At 41.6% G+C, this 24,878-nt stretch overlaps 1 protein-coding gene across 1 annotated transcript; it reads left to right on the forward strand.

Annotated features, from left to right (window-relative positions):
* On the forward strand, positions 1–24,821 carry usp47 (ubiquitin specific peptidase 47). Its single transcript, XM_085402145.1, has 28 exons — positions 1–288; positions 5,192–5,386; positions 7,204–7,320; positions 11,420–11,573; positions 11,666–11,762; positions 11,853–11,998; positions 12,126–12,205; positions 14,285–14,434; positions 14,663–14,758; positions 14,850–15,002; positions 15,497–15,655; positions 16,976–17,107; positions 17,306–17,382; positions 17,860–17,915; positions 18,399–18,511; positions 18,613–18,714; positions 18,903–19,110; positions 19,314–19,429; positions 19,549–19,668; positions 19,817–20,618; positions 20,848–21,023; positions 21,109–21,189; positions 21,281–21,396; positions 21,507–21,625; positions 21,970–22,100; positions 22,207–22,254; positions 22,339–22,469; positions 24,099–24,821. The coding sequence occupies exons 1-28, from the start codon at positions 244–246 to the stop codon at positions 24,271–24,273; spliced, it is 4,095 nt and encodes a 1,364-aa protein (XP_085258271.1). The 5' UTR covers positions 1–243; the 3' UTR covers positions 24,274–24,821.
* The last annotated feature ends 57 nt before the right edge of the window (positions 24,822–24,878 follow it).

Here is a 24,878-nt window from a genome sequence, read left to right on the forward strand (position 1 = left end):
GCGGAGTAAAAACACCGGCCATTTTTCTCCATTTATAGCACGACACTTTGTGCTGGGGGTAGTGTAACCGAGAGTGTTGCGATTTCACTTTGATAAGCCTACAAGTTTTGGCAAGTTTAATTTTGGTATTTAAGCATCCAAACTTCTAACAAACCGACCACAAACAATGTTTGTGTTGACCGCTGCAAAGTTTGTTCGCTGACATCCCTGTCCGGATAGATGCTTGTCTAAACTGTCGCACAAATGGAAATGGTGCCTAGCGAGGAGAACCAGTTCGTACCCAAAGAGGTGAGGTTATTATGGACCGTGTCCAGGTCGGAGAGTCAGCCTCTCTGGGCATTAGCTGTCACCTTTACAGACCATGCACATTAATGATGCAAAACTTTCTGCAGCACTTTTGAAGTTTGCGATCTTACCCCGTCTTTAATTGACTATCTCTGAGCTGCTAACAGTTAGCCAAATATGACTTGGACGGCCTATCATGACATGGCTAACTAACGCATCTGCTAACGTTAGTTAGCGGCTACTTTCGATGCATTTCAGACGGAGAACATTTTAGGTAGCAAAAGCGTTATCATAATTACCATTTAACTGTTTAGACTCGAGACATGGCTTTATGGTCACTAAAATACCCAACCTTTTCCATTGTTGCTAATGACATTATGTTGTCCCGTCAAACGAAGGCATTTGTCAACATCAGTTAGCTTACTAGCATAACATTAGCTTGTGGGATTTAGCTAGCAAGCGCTGTTAGCTTCTTAAATCTGATCAGTGGCAACAACTCCGGCTAATCTAGATGTTTTTGAAGTTCCCCAACCAATTGCAAATGGCAAGCAGTGCTGAAACCCCGTCGACCCCAAACAATAGTTTTACAGATATATATTTCAAACCCTTCTTGGAATCATTTACAGGTTGTTTTTAAGTAAAACTTCTACTTTGAATGTAAACGTCAGTGCTAGCAAGACAAATTGACAAGCTAACGCTAATGTTAGCGGAATTGACTAGCTACGCTACTGATAGATGTGTTTAACAACATTAGCGTTTATCTCAGAATAAATTGATCGTTCTTTGTTTATTTTTTAACATCGTCGATAACCTCTTTTATTGCTGAAGATAAGTTACTTAGAATTTTTATGTTTCTAGTTTGGAGCTCAGTTAACGTGCAAAGTCTTAATGTTAACATTAGCAGTGCCTTCTTATTCAAACAGGAATAAAATGAATAGTCTCTTTGATCAACGGCAGTGACGGTAGTCAGATTTGATTACTGATATGTTAGCTCACATGTTAACAGGATGGGTTAAGGTAAACATCATATACCGTACTGCTAACATAGCAGTCATATCCATTTAATGCGTTACACCATTATTTTTAAGGGTGTGTTTTTACTTTGTTTCTTTTATATTGGGCTCAGAGCAATTTGTCAGGCGTCCATTTAACATTAGGACCCTATTTGATAAGCGAGCCTACAGCCTATTTTCTCGCATAGTAATGATACACCTTTTGGAGTAAAGTCAAGTCTTTTGACAATAAGGTTGACTGTAGCTTTTCAGTAAGAAATAGTATTTCTTCAGTAAGAAATACTGTAACCATTATTATTAATAATGGTTAATAATGTAACCATTATTTCTTTGCCGTTATACCTCCTTGGTGCCTGAGCAATGTACGATGGAGCAGGGTTTCTGCTTATCCATGTACCCTGGGCTTTTGTACTGTGAAGGCGGTTTACTTCCTACTGATGTATAACGTCATGGTTACTTGTGCTGGGAACAGGTGAGATTCCAGATTAAAAACCAACAAGTATGAAATTACCAACCACTGGCTGATCAAATCTCAGGAAAATAGTGTCACCATTCCTGGAAGATCCTTGGATCTTTGTGAAAGGATAGGTTTTAGAATTTTTTTTTAATGAGTCTTCTTTTTCCAACTATGTTTTAAACATTAATTTAATCAAACATTTGCTTTTCTAGACCATTATGTACTGTGATATTGATGAGGCTGTCAACTTGTACAGTTGGTATTTTTTTCTTGCTTTCTATCCTGATTTCAAATTGGCTAAAGTTTATTAGCCGATTTGCTAGCTCATCTCCAGTCTTGTTGGCCAAAGTGCTTAAAGTGCTCACACATTTAATACTAAACTGCCGTGCAGTGCTTTTCATCACTTACTGCTGCTTTGTCTGCAGCTGCTGTGTTCTTTTAGTCTGTATTATGCGTTTAATCTTCATAGTTTTCAAATATTATAGTTCTATCTTCCTTCATTAGTGAATCGATAACCAGCTTTGTGCATTTTGGATCTAAAGAGTATTTTGCATCTAAAACTTGCATCCTGACCATAAAAATATTAAGATATATTTGAGATGTATGTTGGCCTGTTGTGGTGAAGGTAATGTAAACTGCAGCTGGCATTGAGAATAGGTGGAAGTTGAGGTGGGATATCCTGGGATAAAGGAAGTCAGAGGGAACTCTATTTATATGTTGTTTCGAGTTAAATAAAACACGAGTGAGGAGAAAAGGCTAATTAACCACCTCTTTCATGTAATGACACTCACATGCAGCTCTACGTCAACTGTGGTAAATGTTAAGTGAATGGCTTGGGGTATTTAATAGTTCTGCTGTGTAGACTTATAACAAAAAGCACTGTCCCAATGATCCCTTTGCCGATACAATAAACAGTGGGTATAATACTTGCATTTAAATGATGAAGGTTTACAACCAAGCCCTTTTCTTGTCTTTTTTTTTCCTTTTTTTTTTTTTTTTTTTTTTGGTGCAGTTCTCAAATATGATTTAGAAATTGGCAGTTGACATAGCTCTCCAATAACAGTTGAACCAAAAAAAATCACTGTAGTCTAACTTCATGGTTACTTGTTAAAGTTTACTAGAAATGTGGATTTAAATTCATTTCACTTTGTTTATTTCATTGAAGACTTTATATTTTATTTAAGTAACCTTCATTTGTAGTTACTGAATTAGTTCATAGGTACTGATTTCCTCATTTTTCAAATGTCTAATTTTTGTGTTTTTAAAATATTTCTGTAATATGCTGCCTGTGTTATGCTGTACCTGTAGCTTCATGTGATTATATCCATGGTAAAAATAACCTTTAATCTCATAATACACTTGTGTGTTGTCAGCTGCAGCAGCGTCTTTGTAGGTGCTGGCAGTCACATTTTGCTAAGATCACACATACAAAAAGGCTGCAAAAAGTGCAATTATTTGAATATATATTATTATTATTGTTGCATTTGTAGGTTTTTAGAAAACAGCTCAATTGTTTTCCAACCAAATGACATGTTTTACAACTTAATTTACTTGTTCTATGTGTTTTAAGTTGTTCTTCACCCTCAACTATCTCCACATATTATCAGGGTGTATTTTGGAGTTGCAGACAAAGTATTTTTGATGAAATGAAGAGGATTTCTCAGGTGTGTTTGATATAGGAGAGTGTGTACACAATCGAGCATGGTGGTAAATGGATGCATGAAGCAGTAGCCATGATGACTATTATACTAGAACAAAGCTCGACGCATGTTGTTAAACTAGAAACCAGCTTAAACAAGTACCACCTTTTTCAATAATCAAAGAGAAAGGGAATTAAATAATGATTAGCAGACAAATAATTTATTAGCATGGTGCACATTTACAGGAAAACTAAATAATTTCGTGTTGCATTTTAATCATAAATTGGTGTCACTTTTATCTACTGGTAAATGCTTTTTCTGAAATATAATTTAGTGCATTCGCTTTGTGTTGTTTTAATATCTAAACAATATCTGGTAATAGAAATGAAAACTTTGTCATTTTGGGTGGGGTGGTACTTGCCAGCTTTTACTGTTTAAAATGTAACAGTTACAGTCTGCACTCCCAGTTAACGTATCTGAAACTTTAAGGGGTTTATATGTTATTTTAACCTAGTTGTTTTATTTCATTTGATACTTAACAGGTAAGTAAGCTAAACTAAAACACTTTGGCATTACTCTTCAGTGCCTAGACCTTTTCTTGCTTGGTGAGTGACCTTTTCTGCCAGATTTTGCTGCTCAAGTTCTTAAGAAAGGTTGGCTTTTAGTCTGCAGGTGATTTGTCCCTGACTGGGAACACTACATACCAGACCAGTCACAAAGCAAACTATGAGGAGTGTTTAGTTGAAATGACTCAATGCTTCTTGAAACTCCTGTTCCACCTGACTATTTTTGTTTTTGTTTTTTGCTTTAAAATTAAGCATGAGTGAGCGATTGCATGGCATGTTGTTGAAGCAGATTGTGGAGTATGTAGGAGAAATCTGACAAGTGGTTGTTCTGTCCACCGGAATCAACCAACTGCCCACCTTATCCAGTCATGTGTTGGGAGGTTTAGTGTAGAAAAAATCAGCCAGTCATGTGTCGTAAACACTTTTTGAAAAGAGGTTTCAGTAAAGCGGTTTCAGTATCGAGCCCTGATAAACCACAATTGCAAAAAAGAGAACAAGAGCTACTTTTGAAAGTCTGTTATACTTGAAGTCAAATTACTGCATGTCTACCACATCAGTTTTGTTGTTTTGTTATCTTGTTATAGATTTTTTTTTTCAAAACTTTAATTTTGAAGAAGAAAGCAAGTAAGTAATTCTGTTGGAAGTATTTAATATAAAAACTGAGAAACTCAGAGCTTTTAACAGACTAATATTCCAACGGTGGTTAGTTTAATTGCTTTTAGTTTAGGTTTGAAACATGTTTTATACCGATTGTAATAATAACCTGTATAACTCAAAGCACCAGTGTTAAAGTGGCCTTTAAGATACAGAAAAAATCTATTTTTACATTTTAAATATCTTCTTCTTTTCCTAATATATGCCCGATAATTATATTATTAATTTGATATGATTTAGTGAATCCATTATACTTTGGTAGAAAGGTGAGTTGGACTCAATACACTACATGGTGATCCAGGTGTGGTGAAAATATGGGAATGGAAATCCTTTGAAAATCCACAGCAGGGTACTTTGTGTTTTTAAAAAAAAAAAAAAAAAAAAAAAAATTAATATTGATGAAATTACAACCAACAAAACCAAAACCGAGCATTAACTGGCATGTTATTAATGACCTTTGTAGCACAGCTTTAACGTTTTTTGTGTTGTTTTTTCTTTTTTAAATGTTTAGCTCTTCATTGGAAAACAAACAAGTCAGAAAATAATGTTTATATCTTTTTCTTTATTTATTTGCAGATCCAAAATGCAGCCGAGGAGCCCAGAGCGCTGTGTATAATTCAGGACATCACCAGCGCGAAGACGGTGAACGAACGGCTGACTCTCAACCTGCCTGCTTCCACCACCCTCTCCAAACTTTATGAAGATGTCGCTCACAAAGCAGGATACGTAAATGGCACTTTTGGACTTGCATGGGGAAATACACAAGACATGGTTAGTAATTCATCAGTTTAGCTTTGTTTTGCTATGGAGAGTAACGTGGGTTTAGCATCAGCAGACATTAGCAGATGTGTCTGGAAAAAGCAGAAATAAAAGTAAATGCAGGATTAAGGTGCTGTGTTCGGAACTAGTGTATAACATTGAATATTTACTCATTCATGTTTATCGTGTTTATCTTGGGTAAAACTGTGTAGCAGGCAAGCTACCATAGTTTGTGGTCTCTGGATATCTATGGTACCCTGGTGCATACGTCGCTACAGGAAGATGTTTAGCTCAAACTTGCAGTGGTAGTTGGGTTGATTGACATTCTCACCATAAATGAGCCTCCCTGGATGGAGTTCATTCGAAATCAGACCAGGAACCACCTCCTTCTGACGGTCACTTCTTCTCCATTGAGTGCGATTATTGTGCTCGCATCTGCACCAACTAACTACATCAAAAGGGAAAATGAACCAGAGGTCAGTTTAAACAGACCAAACAAAATTAGTTTCACTCCTCTCATTAACTTTTACTGTTGCACCTGATTTTCAGTCAGTGACACACACAAAAAATCAGTTTGGGTAATTGTAGGTATCCCACAGTGCTTCTCTACTGTTTGGGTACAATGACAGAGTTAAAACAAAAGAGGTAAAATATGAGTCAATAAGAAATTATAGTAAGACTTATTTGTCTTACTTATCATTTGTCACTTGACTAAAAACAGCTTTAATGAAACAAGTAAAAAAAAAAAAAAAAAAGGCAGTGGTGCAACATGCAGAAAACTGGCAGTTTGTTGGGTAAAAACACTTTTATATCATGGTTTATTGTGACAGTTTTCTTTTTCTTTTTTTTTCTTTCAACCTCTGTTGCCCTCCAGTTGGCCAAAAAGAAAATATCGGCAGCAGCTTTAAAGTGACTTGAGTGTAGCTTGACTAATTCTGGTGAACGTTGATGTGATTCATAATAATGGCTCCCAATCTTTGTTTATAGTTTATTCTCACGCATGTTTCATTTGAGACACAATGTAGCTCTTTTACCTTCTTTATTGCTAGGACAGTACCACGACATCAGCTGATAATAGATTTTTGTACCCTGTCATTACATGTAAATTTACATTTTACAACTGCTACAAAATGCAAACAAGTAAAAATACTGTTGCTAAAACTGACTTTCCTAATATGTTTAATCAGTGATGAGTTTTGTACTGTTGGATCTGTGTGTACACATTATTCCCTTTTCTTAAATGAGCCCATGCTAATCCTGTTGCTGACCCAGGCCAAAGCCCAGGTGCTGCCTGTTGTTATCTCACTGAGTAGGTCAGTGGATTAAGCCACTGCTTGTTCCCACTGCAGCACTTTGCTTGCTCATCCTCAGCTTGGCCCGGAGAAACCTAGGTAGCGTTGTTCACATGTTGGCTGCAGAGGCTTTCCTTGTTAACAACAATACATGGAATTAGCTGAAAATGAATTCAGTAGGACTTTAACTCTTCCGGTGAGTTCATCCACTTTATAGTTTGTAAACAGCTAGCCTGCAGCCATCTGCTTTGACCGTTCAAACCAGATGGCTGCTAGCCCGTAGAGTGGTTCTACTGAAGTTTTCTTGGTGCTAAAAGGAAGGTTTTCTGCTCCACTGTTTACGCAAAGGGAGTAGTTTGTTTGGTCTTTATAATATTGTAAGGTCTTTTTATGTATAGTAGACTGAGTTGACTTAAGTTGACATTTTGCTTAAACTAAATATCGAATAAAAAAGATTGCATGTGTTTACTGCTGTCCAGGCATTGTTGACCTCTGTGAAACTTGTCTGTTCATATTGTGTTTATTTGCTTTCTCTAGGCACCGCTTGACCATAGCAGTGAGATGTCCCTCTCAGAGTCTGGGTTTGAACCTGGTGGTAAGAGGAATTTCCTCCAGCTTACAGATAAAGATGGAGAGCAGCCCCAGATTGCATCTGTGAGTGTTTAAGAATAAATTAAGATAATGATTCATAATTTATTAAATAATCTTTAAAAAGAAATCTATAATTATTTCCCTACAGAATCTACTAACACGCTAAACACTCTAACTGGAAACGAATAGTTATGTCTGTAACTTCTGTTCCCTGAAGGAGAGGAACGAGGTACAACACATAAGTATGGGATATCACGCCCTCGCGTGTCCTGGCTGAAGAAACCTTTATTCACGCCTTTAAGGCAGATGACGTGTAATGACACACGCACGGCCCCGCCTGCACATATAGCCGCTGTCATCACAGTCATCCCTCAGTTCGATAGCTGCTCTTCACCGAGCCAAACTGCTCAGTGGGGCCACCTTGTGGCATGATCTTGGGAAAATAGGCAGCATTTGGACGCAATACGACCTTGTGGCCATCAGGAGAGAACTGTATGCAGGAGGGATGCACAGACAGTGCATGAAGGTCACCCACTCGCTTTGCCAAAGCGAGAAGTAATTCAGTCTTATATGAAAGAAATTTCATATCCACAGACTGAATGGGTTCAAACGGGGGGCTACAAAGGGCCTCCAGCACCAAAGACAAGTCCCAAGCAGGGACACTGGACTTAAGCACGGGCCTCAGCCGGCGAACTCCTTTCAGAAAACGTATGGCGAGGGGATGTGCACCTAGTGTCACCCTGTTAAAGCCAATATGACAAGCAGATATAGCGGCTAAATAAACCTTAATTGTCGAAAATGAAAGGCCCTTATCCAGCAGCTCCTGCAGGAATGTCAAAACATCCACAATAGAGCACTGAAATGGAAGCGTGTGGCAGTCCTGGTACCATTGCTCGAAGGCTCGCCATTTGTAAGCGTACAAGCCTCTAGTACATGAATCCCTAGCGCTCTGAATTGTCGCTATCACACTAGGTGGCAAACCCTTAGCAATCAAGTTTAACCTCTCAGCAGGTAAGCATGAAGGCGCCACAGGTCTGGGCGCGGATGAAACACTTTTCCTCCCGCCTGAGAGAGGAGATCCCTGCGGAGAGGAAGCTGCCAAAGACTCGCTGCTAGCAGGCTGATTATCTCTGCATACCACGACCTTGTGGGCCACCAAGGGGCCACTAGAATCAGAGAGAGGGAATGCCGACGCACTCTCTCTAGAACTGGAGATATCATTTCCACTGGGGGAAATGCATACAGGAGCACGTCTGGCCATTGGTGCGCAGCTTCAACAGGGGAAGAGAGCGTGTTCCTCCCTGCCTCTTTATGTAAGATACCACTGTTGAATTGTCCGTCCTGACTGAGACATGCTGGCCCTCCAGGACTGGACGGAAATGCTTTAGAGCTAAGAACACTGCTAACAGCTCTAAGTGGTTGATGTGCAGCTGGCGCTGCGGACCAGATCCCTCTCACTGATGCACACTCGCACAGCGCTCCCCACCCTCTTAGGGAAGCATCTGTGGACACCTTGCGAAACAGCATGGGCTCCCTCAAGGACGGAGAGCTAGCATGCAAGACGGAGGTGACGCGATGCACACAAACGGTGAGAGAGAGTCCAGCGTTGAAACGCTCTCATTTTTAACAGTCCAAGTGGCACTACGGCGATCATAGATGCCATCATGTCCAACAAGCTTAATATCGTCTGGAAACGCAGTCTGTGTCCCAGCTGAAACTGAGCGAGGCAGCGATGAAACGCGGCCACTCTGTGCTCCGACAAACGTGCGCGGCTGGAAAGCGAGCATATTTCCAAACCAAGAAAAGTAATCTGCTGACTCTGGATTAGCAAGCTCTTTTAAAAGTTCACAGAGAACCCCAGTGTCTGAATGTGTGACAGAACCAGCGACAGCTATGTCTCCGCCTGCTCTCTGGAGCAAGCTACGAGAGCCCAGTCGTCTAGGTAGGCTAAGATGCGGATGCCTCTCGCTCAGGGGCGCTAGTGCTGCCTCGGCATATTTCGTAAAGGTGCGAGGAGCGAGCGACACCCCGAACGGCAGCACTAGGTATTCGTAGGCTACGCCCTTGAATGCAAACTTCAGAAACTGCCTGTGTTTCGGGTGTATAGCCACATGAAAATAAGCATCTGTTAGATCGATTGTTGCAAACCAATCTCCCGGGCCAACCGCATTCAAGAGCTGTCTGAGTGTTAGCATCTTGAACCTGTACGTTCGTAGATACGTGTTCAAGACTCGCAGGTCGAGGATGGGACGAAGCCCTCCCCCTTTTTTCGGAACAACAAAATAACGGCTGTACCAACCTTTGTCTGTCTCCGAAGCGGGGACCACTCGTATTGCTCTTTTCTGCAATAGCGCCTTTATTTCCTCTCTGAGTATCATGGTGGCTTGACCTGGAACTGCAACCGGTAACCCATGGCAACGGTTCGCAGCACCCACGGAGAGGGGGCGCAAGCGCACCACTGAGGGAAGTGAGCAGCCAGCTGGCTGACCTGCAGCACCGTCGGCGGGGCGTTGTCGCCCCCCAGTGTGTCTGCAGGGGACTGCATCACCTGCCTGACCTGGCTCATTCTGTGAGCATTTGTGATTGTTTGAGAATAAACAACACTCTTTATTGATTGTAACATGGAAACATGTACATTCATACATTTTGTTGGAGGCACCTTTTCTGGGGCACAACAATGAAAAACAGCGGGAACACTCGATGTGGTCACCTGAACATTTAACACACCTGAACAGGGAGTTACCTGAGGCATTTTGTGTGCAGGGGTTTTGTGCTTGGGAGACAGTGTTAGGAAAGTGCAGCGCCTTCTGGGGCTGACAACCTGAACAGAACTTAAGCGGCACCTCTTGTGCGGCAACAGAGGGGTAAAAGCAGCGTCTCCCTGCTGCTGGACCCCTTCTCCACTCGAACAGAGTGGGGACGGGACAGATAAGCAGCCAGAGATGACTCCATAGGGGGTGGGTTAGCTAAGCCAGCCCCCTTGGCGCCGTCCAATTCCATGTACTGTCCATAGCCAGGCACAGTGACGTTGGTAGACAGAGGTTTGTCCCATGATGCTGTTAGCTTGCAGAGAAAGTCTGGGAACATGGGAAGGCAGTTTTTGGCCGTTGCGGGCTCCAGTGGGAGGAAAAAACCCGCGAACCGCGACGGCTTCTGAGCTGGCGGAGGAGAGGGCCAGTCCACCTGCAGCTTCTCAGCAGCACGGCAAAACAGGGAGAAAAGAGAGGTGTCATCGTGGCCGACCGGTGCGGCAGCGGCGACACATTGGGCCGACAATGCGCTCTCCTGCTCATCGTCCGACAAACCATGGATGTCCAGGCTGATGTCCAGCACGTCATCGTCTTCCTGGGGAGCGCTGGCGGGCTTCAACCCAGGCTGAAGCCCGTCATCGCTCCTGCATGGTTCCGGCTCGTCATCAGCTAACCCGTCAACGTATTCCATGTGGTCAGCCCAGCTAATTGCGGGGACATCGACCGGAAAATCCTCGTCTTCGGACTCGGAAAGGAGAGGGTCATGCCGTGCGACAGCTGAGCGTCCCAGCACTTTTTCCACAAACGTCACCTGTCTTTCCAGGGTTGAGCGCCGGAGCTGGCGGCAAAGTGCACAGGCTTCGGGCTCCGTCCACGCTAGGAGAGTGCTGACGATCCCAAGGTAGACAGGGCAGGCATTGTGCTGGTCGCTATCGTGCAAAGAGAAACCGCATCCCTGAGGACAGGGGCGCACAGAAGATTTCTGCTTTGCTCGCTAGGTTTGGAGTCCATTCCAAAACGCAAAGCGAAACACTGCACAGGAAAAACTTGAAATTAGCGCTCCGCGGGCAGCCTACACACCAACTGCGCGGCGGAGGCTAACACCAACAGGGGCAGTTAAGCTAAGTTCAAGTCGGCAGACAACGGAGCTAACTAGCAGCAGCTAGCTAGCCCAACTCAGCAGAGGTGTTCTCAGCGAGGTGAAGAGCGTAAGAACTGAGGGATGACTGTGATGACAGCGGCTATATGTGCAGGCGGGGCCGCGCGCGTGTCATCACACGTCATCTGCCTTCAAGGCGTGAATAAAGGTTTCTTCAGCCAGGACACGCGAGGGCGCGATATCCCATACTTACCGAGTGAATCGACTGAAAGGGAACGAAAGATGTTATTACAAGGCATGTTTGTGTTTGTAGGATGAGTCAGGAACAGCAGATAGCAGTGGACTAGATGACAGTTCCCAGGAACGATTTATTGGACCCCTACTGAGAGATGGGACTCCTGGCTGCAGTGGTGACTACAGCAGTCCATCTTACTCTTACTCGTCCATCCTTAGCAAGTCTGAGACGGGTGAGGTTTGGTTACATGTTGAATATGTGACACCTTTCCTTTTATACATCTCCAACCGATCACTTACTACTTGTCTCTTGCTGCCTTTACAGGTTATGTGGGCTTGGTCAACCAAGCGATGACTTGCTATTTGAACAGTCTGCTGCAAACATTGTTCATGACCCCAGAGTTTAGGAATGCACTCTACAAGTAAGAAATCATGGTTATGGATCACTTTGTGAAAATTCTCGTCACATATAATAGATTTAGATTTCTCAAATATCTGCTGTTCGACTTCAGTTGGGAGTTTGAGGAGCAAGAGGAGGATCCTGTCACCAGTATTCCCTACCAGCTGCAAAGACTGTTTGTTCTGTTGCAAACTAGTAAGAAACGGGCAATTGAGACTACTGATGTGACGCGAAGCTTTGGCTGGGACAGCAGTGAGGGTGAGCTTATGTACTTGCCTGTGAGTAGGCTCACATGGCTGGTTTGCATGTTCATGGAGGACAAGACCATGTGCCTCTGTCTGTACACTTAATTATACTTTTTCTTTCTTTGTGCTTTTGCTTTTAGCTTGGCAACAACATGACGTCCAGGAGCTGTGCAGGGTCATGTTCGATGCCCTGGAGCAGAAGTGGAAGCAAACAGAGCAGGTAGGAGAAAACAAGTAGTTTTCTCAGACTATTAACAACAACAACAAAAAAAAAATCTGCATCCAGGCTCAGGCTCCCCCCAGAATGGGAACAAAAGGCCTACTGTGGAAAAAGTGAAATGTGCCAGTAAGCCCTGGGGTTAGCTTTTTCTTATCTCGGGAATAGGCTATAAACGGCAAACACTTAGACCAGTGTACGAATGCGCAGCCATGTGGTCTGTAAACGCAAGCATAAGTACACGTGAATGCTATTTAAAAAAATTAAATTAAAAAAAAATCTCATACCACAAGGGATTGTAGTTTTCAGCCATAGAAAGTAAACTGATGACAGGATATATAAACTATACATTTTTTCTTTCAAGCTCCAGTTTTCTTCTTCTACTAATCTTTAGTTTATATATTCATAAATATCTGGAAACAGTTAAGTTTTCCCCCAGTCTACATGTGCCATGTGAACCATAAGTGATGATTGCATTAAATTCCATTTTGGCATCCTAACACGGTTATTATACTTAACTAAAACTAAACTAAAAACTAGGAATTGGCTTGTAAACACATTTTAATTAAAAGAAAGTACCTGCAAAATTAACGAAAATGTATTTAAAAGATACACAAAATGGTTAAGTCTCAGTTTGGACAGCTGGAAAAAAGTAGAATGCCCAAGGTGGGTGGTTGGAGGGAAATTGCTGCCCCCAGTGGAGAAGTGCCTTGGGATCTCATTCATGAATGAGGGGAGACGGATTGGTGTGGTGATGATTTGGAGGCTGTACCGATATGTTGTGGAGAAGAGAGCTGAGAATGACAGAGAAGCTGTCAATTTACTGGTAGATCTGCGATCTTACTCTCACCTGTAGAGTGAGGAACTCGAAATAGAAATGCTTCTCCTTCATCAAAAGGAGCTAATTGAGGTGGTTTGGGCATCAGACTGGGAATACCTCCTGGGTACCTCCTAGGTGAGGTGTTTAGGGTAATTCCTACCAGGAGGCCACGCTGGAGAGATTGCATCTCTTTGCTGGCTTGGGGATGCTTTTTTTTTCCTCCCTGGATGAGTTGAAAGAGATGCCTGAAAAGACGGAAGTCGGGCCACCTTTGCTTACAGTGTCGAATCCAAGAAGATGATAAATGGAGGATGGATGGATGGATTAGTTTGAATAAATTTGTTAACACAGCAAAATGAGGCTATGGTGCAGTTTATAGAGACTGGGATGTCCATGTGACTCTTTATCAGAATGTGCAATTTAAGAAGTATAGAACAGGAAAAGACTGAAACTAATAAAAAAAAACTAACATTTAATGTTTTGGGGCAATAAATAAAATAATTAAACAAATGAAAATGAACAAATTCTCTCAGGAAACCAAACTAATGAAAAAATGCAAAACTATCTTGGTCCATATTTATTAATCTCAGTAGAAAAGACTTATATTAAATATACAACACAAGTGTTTTTACCGTTTCTAAATGGTTTGATTGATTCTTGATTCAATAATGGGACAAAACCATCATGACCAGAATTAATACCTAATGACTTTTATAAATAATGACATACATTTTTTTGTTCCAGAGCAAAGTTTTTAATCAAATAAAAATCATTCCTGCAGCTCTTGGGTTCATTCTTTCTTTACTTTAGGTTTCTGTTACTCTCTGTTTTGAGTATTTTTTTTCTTTCTCTAACTGATAAGTTGAGGGCTTGTTGTGCAGTGTTAACAGTTACGCTGGTTCGTCCAGTGTCTGCCATTTCAGCTGTCTGGAGAAAGCTACAGATGGCAACTGACTAAAAAGAAATACTCTCCTTGGCCTGTTGTTGTCTGTTGTGTTTTATTATCCTGAGAAACTTTCATATGCAGTTGCCGACGGAGTTGTATGGTAAAGGAAGGTTTATGGGAAACAAATCTAAACACAAGTAGAATTATTCTGTATCCCACTACATTTTGCTGTCAGCACTTGCTTCTCCAGAAGTAGAGAGAAATTGTCTCACAGCTAATGTTGCAAATTGGTAGCAGACCATTTTGTATCCTGAGTTGATTTTTCTTTAAAGTAAAATGTGGCAGAGAAACCTGACTGTTCTCTCCCTATCTTCAGGCTGACCTGATCAACCAGTTGTACCAGGGAAAGCTGAAGGATTATGTCCGTTGTCTGGAGTGTGGCTATGAGAGCTGGAGGATTGATACTTACCTGGACATCCCTCTTGTGATCAGACCCTTTGGAGCCAGCCAAGCCTATGGCAGTGTGGTGTGTTTCTCACCCTTTGTTCTTCTAAGCATATACTTTATCACAGCAGCACTTAACATTTATTAACTCTTTGCAATTCAGTGTTGCTTAAAGGTTACTTTAAATTCAGTACTTGGTACAGTTTCAAACTATTTGATATTAAATTGTTATTCTAAATTGATTTGATTTACATGATATGATTTTTTTATTTTATTTATTTATTTATTTATTTATTTTTTGATGCCACAGGAGGAAGCATTACAGGCATTCATACAACCAGAAACACTCGATGGGCCCAACCAGTATTTCTGTGAACGCTGTAAAAAGAAATGTGATGCCCGTAAGGTAAGTATACTAAAAATGTAACATGGAAGTCATGATTAGAGAGTACAGTGTTTTGCTAATGTCTCTTCTCATTTTCTGACATCGCACGCAGGGGCTGAGATTTCTGCACTTTCCTTACCTGCTGACATTACAGTTGAAAAGGTTTGATTTCGACTACACCACTATGCATCGCATCAAACTTAATGACCGCATGACCTTCCCAGAGGAACTTGACATGAGTCCATTTATTGATGTGGAAGATGAGGTGAGAGCACCATTGAATTTACCTGCCTCTGTCATTGTCATTACTGATTTGGATTCATCCTATGGGATGCCTTTTAATCAATTTTGGAATTCATTTTCTCCTTTATGACTGCTAAAGGAGGAAGCAAAGCAGAACCAGTGACGCTCCCTCTGCATCACCTTAGGATTATGGGTTTTGTGTTATCATGTGGTGCCTTCATTGTAGGGCTGTATGTTTTTCCCAAACAGTGCAACCTTAGTTTCATCAGTCCACAAAAACATTTTTCCAAGTGTTGAGGGTCAAGGTGCCCTGTGTGTAATCTTGTGCTGTGTCCTGCCATGACAGGCTTCAGTCAGCCATAAACCATGGTTTGTGTATGTTGACCAACTGAGATGTTAACCAGCTTGCTGGTTTCTTAATGTCCTACATTTCTACGCTGGATTAGTTCTTTTCTAATTGATCTTTTGAATTCACCTTTAACTCTGGTGTTGTTTTTCAAATTGCCTACTCTGTAGAAGTCCCCTCAGACCGAGAGCTGCACTGACAGCGGAGCAGAGAATGAAGGCAGTTGCCACAGCGACCAGATGAGCAACGATTTTTCCACCGATGATTGTGTGGATGAGGGCATCTGCTTGGACAGCACCAGCAGCACAGAGAGGGTGTTGAAGCCAAAGGTGATCATCCTCACTTAGATGGATTTGGTGTGCTTGGTTTGTACGTGAGAATGTATCTGACAACAGATTAAAAGGAAGTACCGTATTTCCCGGACTACAAAGCGCACCTAAATATTAGCCGCACAAGCTAAAATCAGGGGAAAATCCTGTTTTGTACATACATTAGCCGCACCTGACTAAAAGCCGCAGGTGTTTCAATGTTGACTTATCATATGTAAGAGAATATGCACAAAGGGAATTGTCAGGAAAGAGATGGCTGTTTGGAGACATCACTTTTATTAATATTTTGAAAAACAAGTTATGGGTACATATTTGCACATGTAGTACATAACAGTAGCCTACAGCACACCAGAAAAATAGATTCGGACTACCTTTTAGGCTCAGGTGCAGTGACACGGCTTTAACAAGAAGAAAAGTCAGTCATTCACCACCATCTTTCTCTTCTTCCTGCGCACTAAAACCACCAAAGTCCTCTTCTCCAGTGTCGGATACAAACAGGCTCAGGATGGCTTCGTCATCCACTCTCCGCTTCTCTCCTTCGTTGTCACTTTCAAAACCAAAGAAATCCTCGTTGTCAGTGTCAGAGTCGAACACCCTCAGAAGGGCCGTGGCGGTGTCCTCCTCTCCATCATGCAGCAGTCCAGCCCTTCAAAATCCGTTGGTGATCGTGGATGTTTTCACACTTTTCCACGCTGTCAGAATCCACCGGTGGAGTTGGGCATAACTTGCTTTTTGGGCATAACTTGCAAGTTTATCGCCGCTCATCATCCACGCCTCCCGCTGAACGCGTAGCGCTACTTTGAAGTTTGTTTTTCGCGCTACTTCGTACGGCACTACGTTGCCTGGCGGACGGACATGTGACTAACATACCACTCTTGAACCCCGATCCTTCCGCCAGGCAACGTAGTGCCGTACAACAGCGGAACAAACAAAACAAATCATCTTACGATATGACAAAAATCACGGACAATCCATAGAAAAGCCGCACCTGACTAAAAGCCGCAGGGTTCAAAGCTTGTGCAAAAAGTAGCGGCTTATAGCCCGACATTTACGGTACCTGATTTGCCAACGGTGTAGTGATAAGAGGGATTGTTATTCTGCAAGTGTCAGCTAAAAATGTTATACTTCTCTGTTCTTGTTAAATATATAAATTCGTCTTTTATTTACAGTGTTCTAAAGATGTGTGATTATTCTCTATTTTTGCTTTAAAGTGGCAAAATATGGGAACGTGTGTATCTCTAAAAATATAGTATGTCGACAGTGAAATCTGCAACACAATTATTTGTTTTAACTGAACAGTGTTCCCCTATTTCTTCTCAGAGTTTGCTGACCTTTGAGCTGTTTTCTGTTATGGTCCATTCTGGGAGCGCTGCGGGCGGGCACTATTATGCCTGTATCAAGTCCTTCAGTGATGGCCAGTGGTACAGTTTCAACGATCAGCACGTTAGCAAGGTCAGTCTCTGCTCTTGAGTGACACGTTTTGGCTTCCTACTGAAAGTAAATGTCAGGCAGTGCTTGCCATTTCTATATACTAGACCAAAAAAAAAACTGCCAACTGCAACTGCCATTTAAAATGCTGCTTATTGTCATTGTGGTAACCTCTGTTGAATAGGTTTTTTTTGTTTCATTGTGTTCATTTTTGTCAAACAGATCACCCAGGATGATATCAGGAAAACATATGGGGGATCCTCAGGGAGCAGAGGCTATTTCTCCGGTGCCTTTGCAAGGTCAGTTGTGTTCCACAGCAGTCACAGGCCTTGAGACCAGTTGGCAACCCCCAGTTGGCCCCAGGGAAAAAATGTCTATTTCTTGGCTAGGTGGTGAGTGATTGCTGGAGGCTCGTGCTGTACCAAAAACCTCCATGTCATTGCTTTGGTCGATCATATTGTGCAGAAAGCAATCTTGAGATGATTTTCAAGCAGCACCGTGTATCTCCATGCGATTTGTTTCACCTTGTGGCTGGCAGCAGCCACTTTCCGACTGGTCAGGGAATGCACGTTTTTTCCAGGAGTCGCTGACTTTGTGATAGAGGACTCCCTCACATCAAATGCTTCCAATACACTGACTTTGGAAAACGAATGGTGTTTATCTTGTTATTCACATCTGTTTCTAAATGTGAAACCTTTTATTTTCCCCCCGTTTGTGTTTGTAATTTTGTTTTTATTGAAGTAATAGTTTTCTCCTTCCTCTTACCTTCCCAACAGCTCTACAAACGCATATATGCTGATTTATAGACTGAAAGATCCTTCAAGGAATGCAAGTAAGAAATTCATTCAATTAAGTCTTGCTAAGGAAAATGTAAAAATTAGAGCAAGAATGACAGTTTTTCCACATTTCTGAATTAAAAACTCCCAAACTGTAAAAGTCACAGGTTTTCATCTTTTCGTCGTAACCTAGTGAATGTGTTTGGCCTTTTGTTAACTTGTTTTTTGTAAGGAAAGTGTTTAAATAAAACAATTTCACTTGTCTTCTGATACCTACTACACGTAAGAAGATCCTTTACACAAGTTTCCACTGTGCCCTATCTGCCATCCATCTGAACTAAACTTGTCCAGGCTTTTGCCTGTATTTGCAACTTATTTTTAAACTTTGTGTTGCACCAGTTGCAAAGGAACCAGCTTGCCCTCTTGCCTTTGTCTTGTGGTCATAATTTTCCCATTTTTCATACTCTGATACATACCCTGAGCTCTGTAGTTTTCCTCATGCCACTGGATTTAATGTGTAATCTCTGAATTGTCTGCAGAGTTTTTAGCCGTGGAGGACTTCCCAGACCACATAAAGCGTTTGGTTCAAAAGGAGAAAGAGTCTGAAGAGCAAGAAAAGAGACAGAGGGAGATTGAACGCAACACTTGCAAGGTGCTGGGCTGTTTGCCTAATTTATAAGGATAATTTAATACCCTGTCTCTCTCTTTTTTTCTTTTTTTTTTTTTGGTAGTCTTATGCTCTTTACTTTTTAGATCAAGCTCTTCTGCATGCATCCTGTGAAGATGATGATGGAGAGCAAGTTGGAAGTGCACAAAGACAAAACTCTCAGAGAAGCAACAGAAATGGCCTACAAGGTTTGTTAGATTTGTTTCAGTTACTTTTGGAGGAATCTTGAAAGACATTTGGTGCATTCAATTTTCTTTCTTCCATTAACTTTGCAACACAGCATTACTGTGATTATAGCAAAAGAAAAGAAACTCACTTTAGAGTTTGGATTTCAAAACTTGCTGCTAATTTCTTTAATGGGTGTTCTGTATGTCAGATGATGGAGCTTGAGGGAGTTGTCCCTCTGGACTGCTGTCGCTTGGTAAAATATGATGAGTTCCATGAGTACCTGGAGCGCTCTTATGAAGGAGAGGAGGACACACCAATGGGCCTCCTCCTTGGAGGAGTCAAGTCTTCATACATGTTTGACTTGCTTCTAGAAACCCGCAGGCCAGATCAAGTGTTCCAGCCTTACAAACCTGGAGGTCGGTAATCTTCTACTGTTGACTGCTTGTTGTACATAGTGCTGTTTTCAGGACGATAAAAGCTGAGTTGCCAGAGTCTGAACAGACAAACTGTGATGATCAGAAACAAATACACACCGGTGACAGGTGTAAGTGTGTGTATCAAGCAACTTAGTTGCTGTTTATCTGCGTGGGTGTGTTTATGATTCTTCTTTTGTTCACAGAGGTGATGGTGAAGGTTCATGTTGTTAATCTGAAGAGCGAGACCATCGCGTCTCCCGTCAGCGTTCGGGCGTACTTGAACCAGACGATCACTGAATTCAAACAGCTTATTGCACAGGTTTCTTACTCTTAGCCTCTTCACAGTGTTTTGTTTTAACCATTTACCCAGGAAACTGTCAAATATAGTGGTGTCTGTTATATTAATGTAAGCCTGTTTTTGTGTGCATTTCTTTCCAGGCTACAGGGCTTTCTGCAGAGACCATGCGTGTGGTTCTGGAGCGCTGCTATAATGACCTCCGGCTTCTCTATGTCCCAAACAAGACACTGAAGGCTGAGGGATTCTTCAGGAGCAACAAGGTCTCTTGTTTTCTTCTAACTTTGACAGTTGTTCTGTCTTGTGCGTTATTGTGTTTCAGTCTTGTTTTAAATTTCACAAAGTCTTATTATATATGTTATTATTACATGAAATTTGCTAATTTGTTTGTTGGCCATTGTTTTTCACCAGGTTTTCGTTGAGAGCTCTGAGTTGACCGATCATCAGGTTCCTTTCACTGACTCGCTCTTGTGGAAACTGTTGGATCGGCACGGGAATACGATCCGGCTGTTAGTCTTACTACCAGAGCAGTCTCCTGGTACCTTGGCAAACAGAACTCTTTTCCAAAAAGTAGGAAGTGACTCTGATGTGCTCTCTGAGGGGGCAAAGGGTAACAGGAAATCTGTAGAGGCTATCCTGGAGGAGAGCACAGAAAAGTTAAAGAATCTGTCTCTGCAGCAGCAGCAGGGCTCCAGCACCAGTGACAGCCAGAAAAGCTCTGACGCCAGCGACTTTGAACATATCGAATCCCCAACCCAAGAGGCGGACTCAAACTCTTCTCTCTGCGTGGCTGCAGACAACAGAGAGTTAGAGAATCGGATCAGGGCCACGTCTGCGGGTAGCGGCGGCGCCTCCTCTGACCCTGAGAACCACTTTGCCTGTGAGGAGCGGTCGGACTCAGAAGTGAACAATGACCGCAGCACCAGCTCGGTGGACAGTGACATCCTGAGCTCCAGTCACAGCAGTGACACGCTGTGTAACGCAGACAGCGGCCCAATCCAGCTGGCCAATGGCCTGGACTCGCACAGCATCACGAGTAGCCGGCGCTCCAAAGCCCACGAGGGCAAAAAAGAGACCTGGGACACTGCAGAGGAAGACTCTGGAACTGACAGCGAATATGACGACAATGGAAAGAGCAAGGCAGAGGCCCAGTACCTGTACTTCAGAGCAGAGCCTTGTTCTCAGGATGATGCCTCGTGGAATTCACAAAAATGTACAAACTTTTATTATGCATTTAAAAGCAGTTGTCATCCATAGCTAGTATATTTATGTTTTAATTACATTTAAAATCAGGTACGGGCAATTACTTCCATTCAAGGGGGAGGATTGCAAACATTCTTTACCTGTTTTGCATCCTTGACGTATATCTTTTTTTTTTTTTTTTTTTTTTTTTTTAAAAAGGAAAGAAAAGGTACATTGATGTTTCTTGTGATCTACATCAGGTTTGGTGGTTCATGTGGACAAGAGAATAACATTAGCAGCATTTAAGCTGAACTTGGAGCCCTACGTCGGCGTCACCTCGACCCAGTTCAAGGTGTTTAGGGTGTATGCCAACAACCAGGAGTTTGAGAGTGTACGGCTCAACGAGACACTCTCATCGTTCTCTGACGATAATAAGGTCAGTTTAAACGTATTACTTTGATTAAAGTCGTTTGCTTGAGAGTAAGGAAATATCTCAACAAAGACTGTGCCACTATCCATAGATAACCATTCGACTAGGCAGAGCCCTTAAAAAGGGTGAATACAGAGTGAAAGTGTATCAACTACTAGTCAATGAACCAGAGGTAAGAACTGACAGACTTTTCTTACTCATACACTGTTGTACAGCTGCACAGCATTATGTTATAAAATATATTAATTGTGGTGTTTTCTCAGCCCTGCAAGTTCCTAGTGGACACGGTGTTTGCCAAGGCTATGACTGTCAGACAGTCTAAAGAGGAGCTGCTTCCTCAGTTAAAAGAGCAGTGTAAACTTGACCTCAGCATTGACAGGTAAGATTCTTTGCTTTGCATAGTTCAGAGGACTGTTGATACAGTTTCCCTTCAGGTAAAATGAACATGTGTACAAAACAGCATGTATCTATTTATCTCTGTGTGGTCAGGGTTCGCCTCAGGAAAAAGACGTGGAAGAATCCGGGCACAGTGTTTTTGGATTACCACGTTTATGAGGAAGACATCAGCATTTCGTCCAACTGGGAGGTTTTCCTTGAAGTCCTTGATGGTAACTTGTGTTTTTCACTTTCTTTTAAACATTGCTTCACTATGCGGTTTTTCTTTGGGTACCTCAACTACCTTATTTTAGTTTTGTTCTGTTCTAATAATATAAACTTTTTCTTTAAAGGTATAGTAAATAATTTCCTTTAAGGTACAGAAAACAAACATTAAATCATCTGTTTCCAGGGGCTCAAAAAACAGATTGTTGAATTGTTAACATGCTGTGAAACGCCACATGGAGACAGATTAATAAATGACGTGTATTTGGTTCTAGAGTGAAGGAAAATTTGTTTTCACTGAAGTTTCATTTAAAGTGCAGTTGATTGATCCACAGCCTCTAATGTTTCTCAGAACCAGAGAAGATGAAATCAATGTCACAGTTGGCCGTTCTGACTCGGAGATGGAGCCCGTCTACAATGAAGCTGGGGCCTTTTCAGGAAGTGATTCTGGAGAGCAGCAGTGTGGAGGAACTCAAGGAGAAGGTTTGTCTGCTGCATGACAAATGTGTTTTACTCATAGCTTGTGTTCAGTGTTTAGCTGAGGGAAACTGTTGTATTCCTGTGTCTAATGTTTTTATTCTGTTGGCAGCTTAGTGAAATCAGTGGTATTCCATTGGAAAACCTGGAGTTTGCAAAGGTAGGTGGATGTAATTACCTGAAACCTGGGACCCGATTTTTCTAATATGTTTGTATTGATGACACTGCTATCTGGTCTCTGCAGGGTAGGGGGACATTTCCTTGTGATATTTCTGTGTTGGAAATCCATCAGGATTTAGACTGGAACCCCAAGGTGTCAACCCTTAATGTGTGGCCTCTTTACATCTGTGATGATGGGGCGGTGGTCTTCTACAGGTAAAAAAAAACAAACTGGGACAAGTCCACATTCAAGTACAGCGTTTGTGTCTTTGGTATTTTTGTGAAATCATTTCATGAACAGAGAGGACTGTAGTAGAAGTCATAAGTCATGCATTCGCTCGGACTATTAAAAACTCAATATGTTTATGTGAGTTGAATTTTTGGCATCTAATATGAATTAGAGACAACTTTAATATTTGAACACCTAATCTCAATATCTAATATAAAGTACAAATGTACGCAAACTATACACATGGCTTTACAGGTTGGCTTTGACTCAGTAATGAATAAAACATGATATTGTTGCATTAGAAGCATTGTTGTTTTTTAGGTTTTTCCCCTAGCTTTTGACTTCTCATATTTATACATTTAATACCACAAATGAATCAGTAAATGTTTTCAGTCAAGAGGGTCTCAGTTTAGGATTGAAACTTAAATACAATCCCTGGCCACTTCATTAGTTACACCTATTCACGTGCTCGTTTACGCAAATATCTAATCAGCCAATTACATGTAAGCAACTCTGTCATTTTGGCTATGGTAGACACAGTGAAGATAATGGTCTGGTGAAGGTCAAACAGAGAATGGAGAACAGTGATTTAAGCGTGATTTCAATATGATGTGATTGTTGGAGCCAAACAGACTTGTCTGAAACTGATCTGGGATTTATTTGTTTTACAACCATCTCTTTAAGTTTACAAAGGGATGGCCTGAGAAAATTTAAAATATCCAGTTTCTCAAGTTCAAAAATAGCTTGTTGATGCTAAAACTTGTAGGAAGGCAACAATAACTCAAATGACTACATGTTGCAACCAACACCAAGGTAATCATGAGAGCGTGTGAGAAAAATGCAGCATGTCAAATGACACTAGAAGGCTACATGCTCACCAAAACTGAACTTTTGGTGGTGATGCGATGATGTGGGGATATTTTCTTAGCGCATATCATGGCTGACAAATTTGCAGCAGCTTTTTAATGCTGTCATATCAGTATTGACCAAAATCTGAGGAATCTTTCAGCACTTTGTAGAATCTACTGCATGAAGAATTAAGGCAGTTAGGAAGGCAAAGTGGGGTGGAAAGTGTACCTAATAAAGTGGCTAGTGAATGTATATTAAGTAATTAATCTTTTTTTTTTTTTTTTTATGTAATTTTCTGCCTATAATGTGGACATAGGTACAGGTAGTTGTATCTGTCTTTGCTGTGATGGTAAAAAAAAATTTTTAATCACAAATCAATGCAGCTAATAAATGAGACCGCATGAGGTCAGTGCTGACAGGTCTGATTTCCATCACTGACTCTTTAATGACTGAAAAGGCAGTGGTACAAGTGCAGATTTGAGCTTTCTTACTATGTTCTGAACCAATTATGTTGTAATCCAGGCTTTAATTGTAAAACTGTATCTAGTAGTAGAGATATTTTAAAGAAAGCAGCTACTAAGCTTTAAAAAAAAGACTTCAAGTTTCAGTTCAGTTTACATGTTTTCTTTTTTTTTTTTTTTCATTCATTCATTATTCCCTTAAAATTTTAAAACATGGCGACATCCATGGAGTTCTTCTAATGATCTTATTATATTAGGAGTATTTGTGACCTCCATCAATGTTTTTGTGCTCTTTTGTCTGCGCAGGGACAGCACAGAAGAACCTCTGGAGTTGTCAGAGGATGAGCGCAACGAGCTAATGAAGAAGGAAAGCAGCCGTCTGCTTAAAACCGGACACCGTGTCAGTTACTCGCCACGCAAAGAGAAGGCCCTCAAGATCTACCTGGACGGCGGCCCTGCAAAGGACCCAGGGCAGGACTGAGGCGTGGAGAAACACTCGTGGGTTATTTGTTTTGCCTGGGTGCTGCAGCAGAGCATCCAGGCTGCGGGACTCTGAATGTCGGGCCCGACAGTGACTTGAAATCGAGCAGCGCTGTGAGGATTATGTGCTCTCACCCTCCACCCTGAGCTCCAGGCTCAGAAACCCTATTGTGCACTATAGTGTATTGTACTGTAAAGATTAAAGGGAAGTACAAAAGCTATTTGGATGCTGTATAGACAAATCAATTAAAAGTGAAAGCTTCAGGGATGGATGCGGAGAGTCTAGGACTGTGAAACCGGTCTGGGAGGCATCCATCCTGACTATTCAAGGCTCCAGTCTACTTTTACATCAGGCTCTTTCACTGTCCTCCCCGTCACTGTGTGTTCATCTCCGTGTTTTGGACAATAGTGTTGATTATGATTCATCCGTGGCCGTCTTGTAAATCCATGTGCTCACACTTTCTGAGCACCACTTTGTTGGAGAAATCAATCTGAATCATCTTACGTTGAACATCTTCCTTTAAATTAAAAAAAAAAACAAAAAAAAAACTACTTATCCAGCCTTCCTCAGTCTCACCTCTTCTGCCGAGACAAACCTCACTCACT

Source organism: Rhamphochromis longiceps, linkage group LG1 (assembly GCF_057381845.1).
Source record: "Rhamphochromis longiceps isolate RC_006_pf linkage group LG1, R_longiceps_female_GT1.1, whole genome shotgun sequence".
NCBI classification, from domain to species: Eukaryota; Metazoa; Chordata; class Actinopteri; order Cichliformes; family Cichlidae; genus Rhamphochromis; species Rhamphochromis longiceps.

Bases quoted from the DNA above. Each gene is read 5' to 3' on its own strand.
- usp47 (XM_085402145.1), top strand. From the start codon at position 244: ATGGAAATGGTGCCTAGCGAGGAGAACCAGTTCGTACCCAAAGAG. The intron at 14,759-14,849 runs GTAAGTATACTA...CATCGCACGCAG, and splicing joins AGAAATGTGATGCCCGTAAG to GGGCTGAGATTTCTGCACTT. The intron at 17,916-18,398 runs GTAAGAAATTCA...AATTGTCTGCAG, and splicing joins AGATCCTTCAAGGAATGCAA to AGTTTTTAGCCGTGGAGGAC.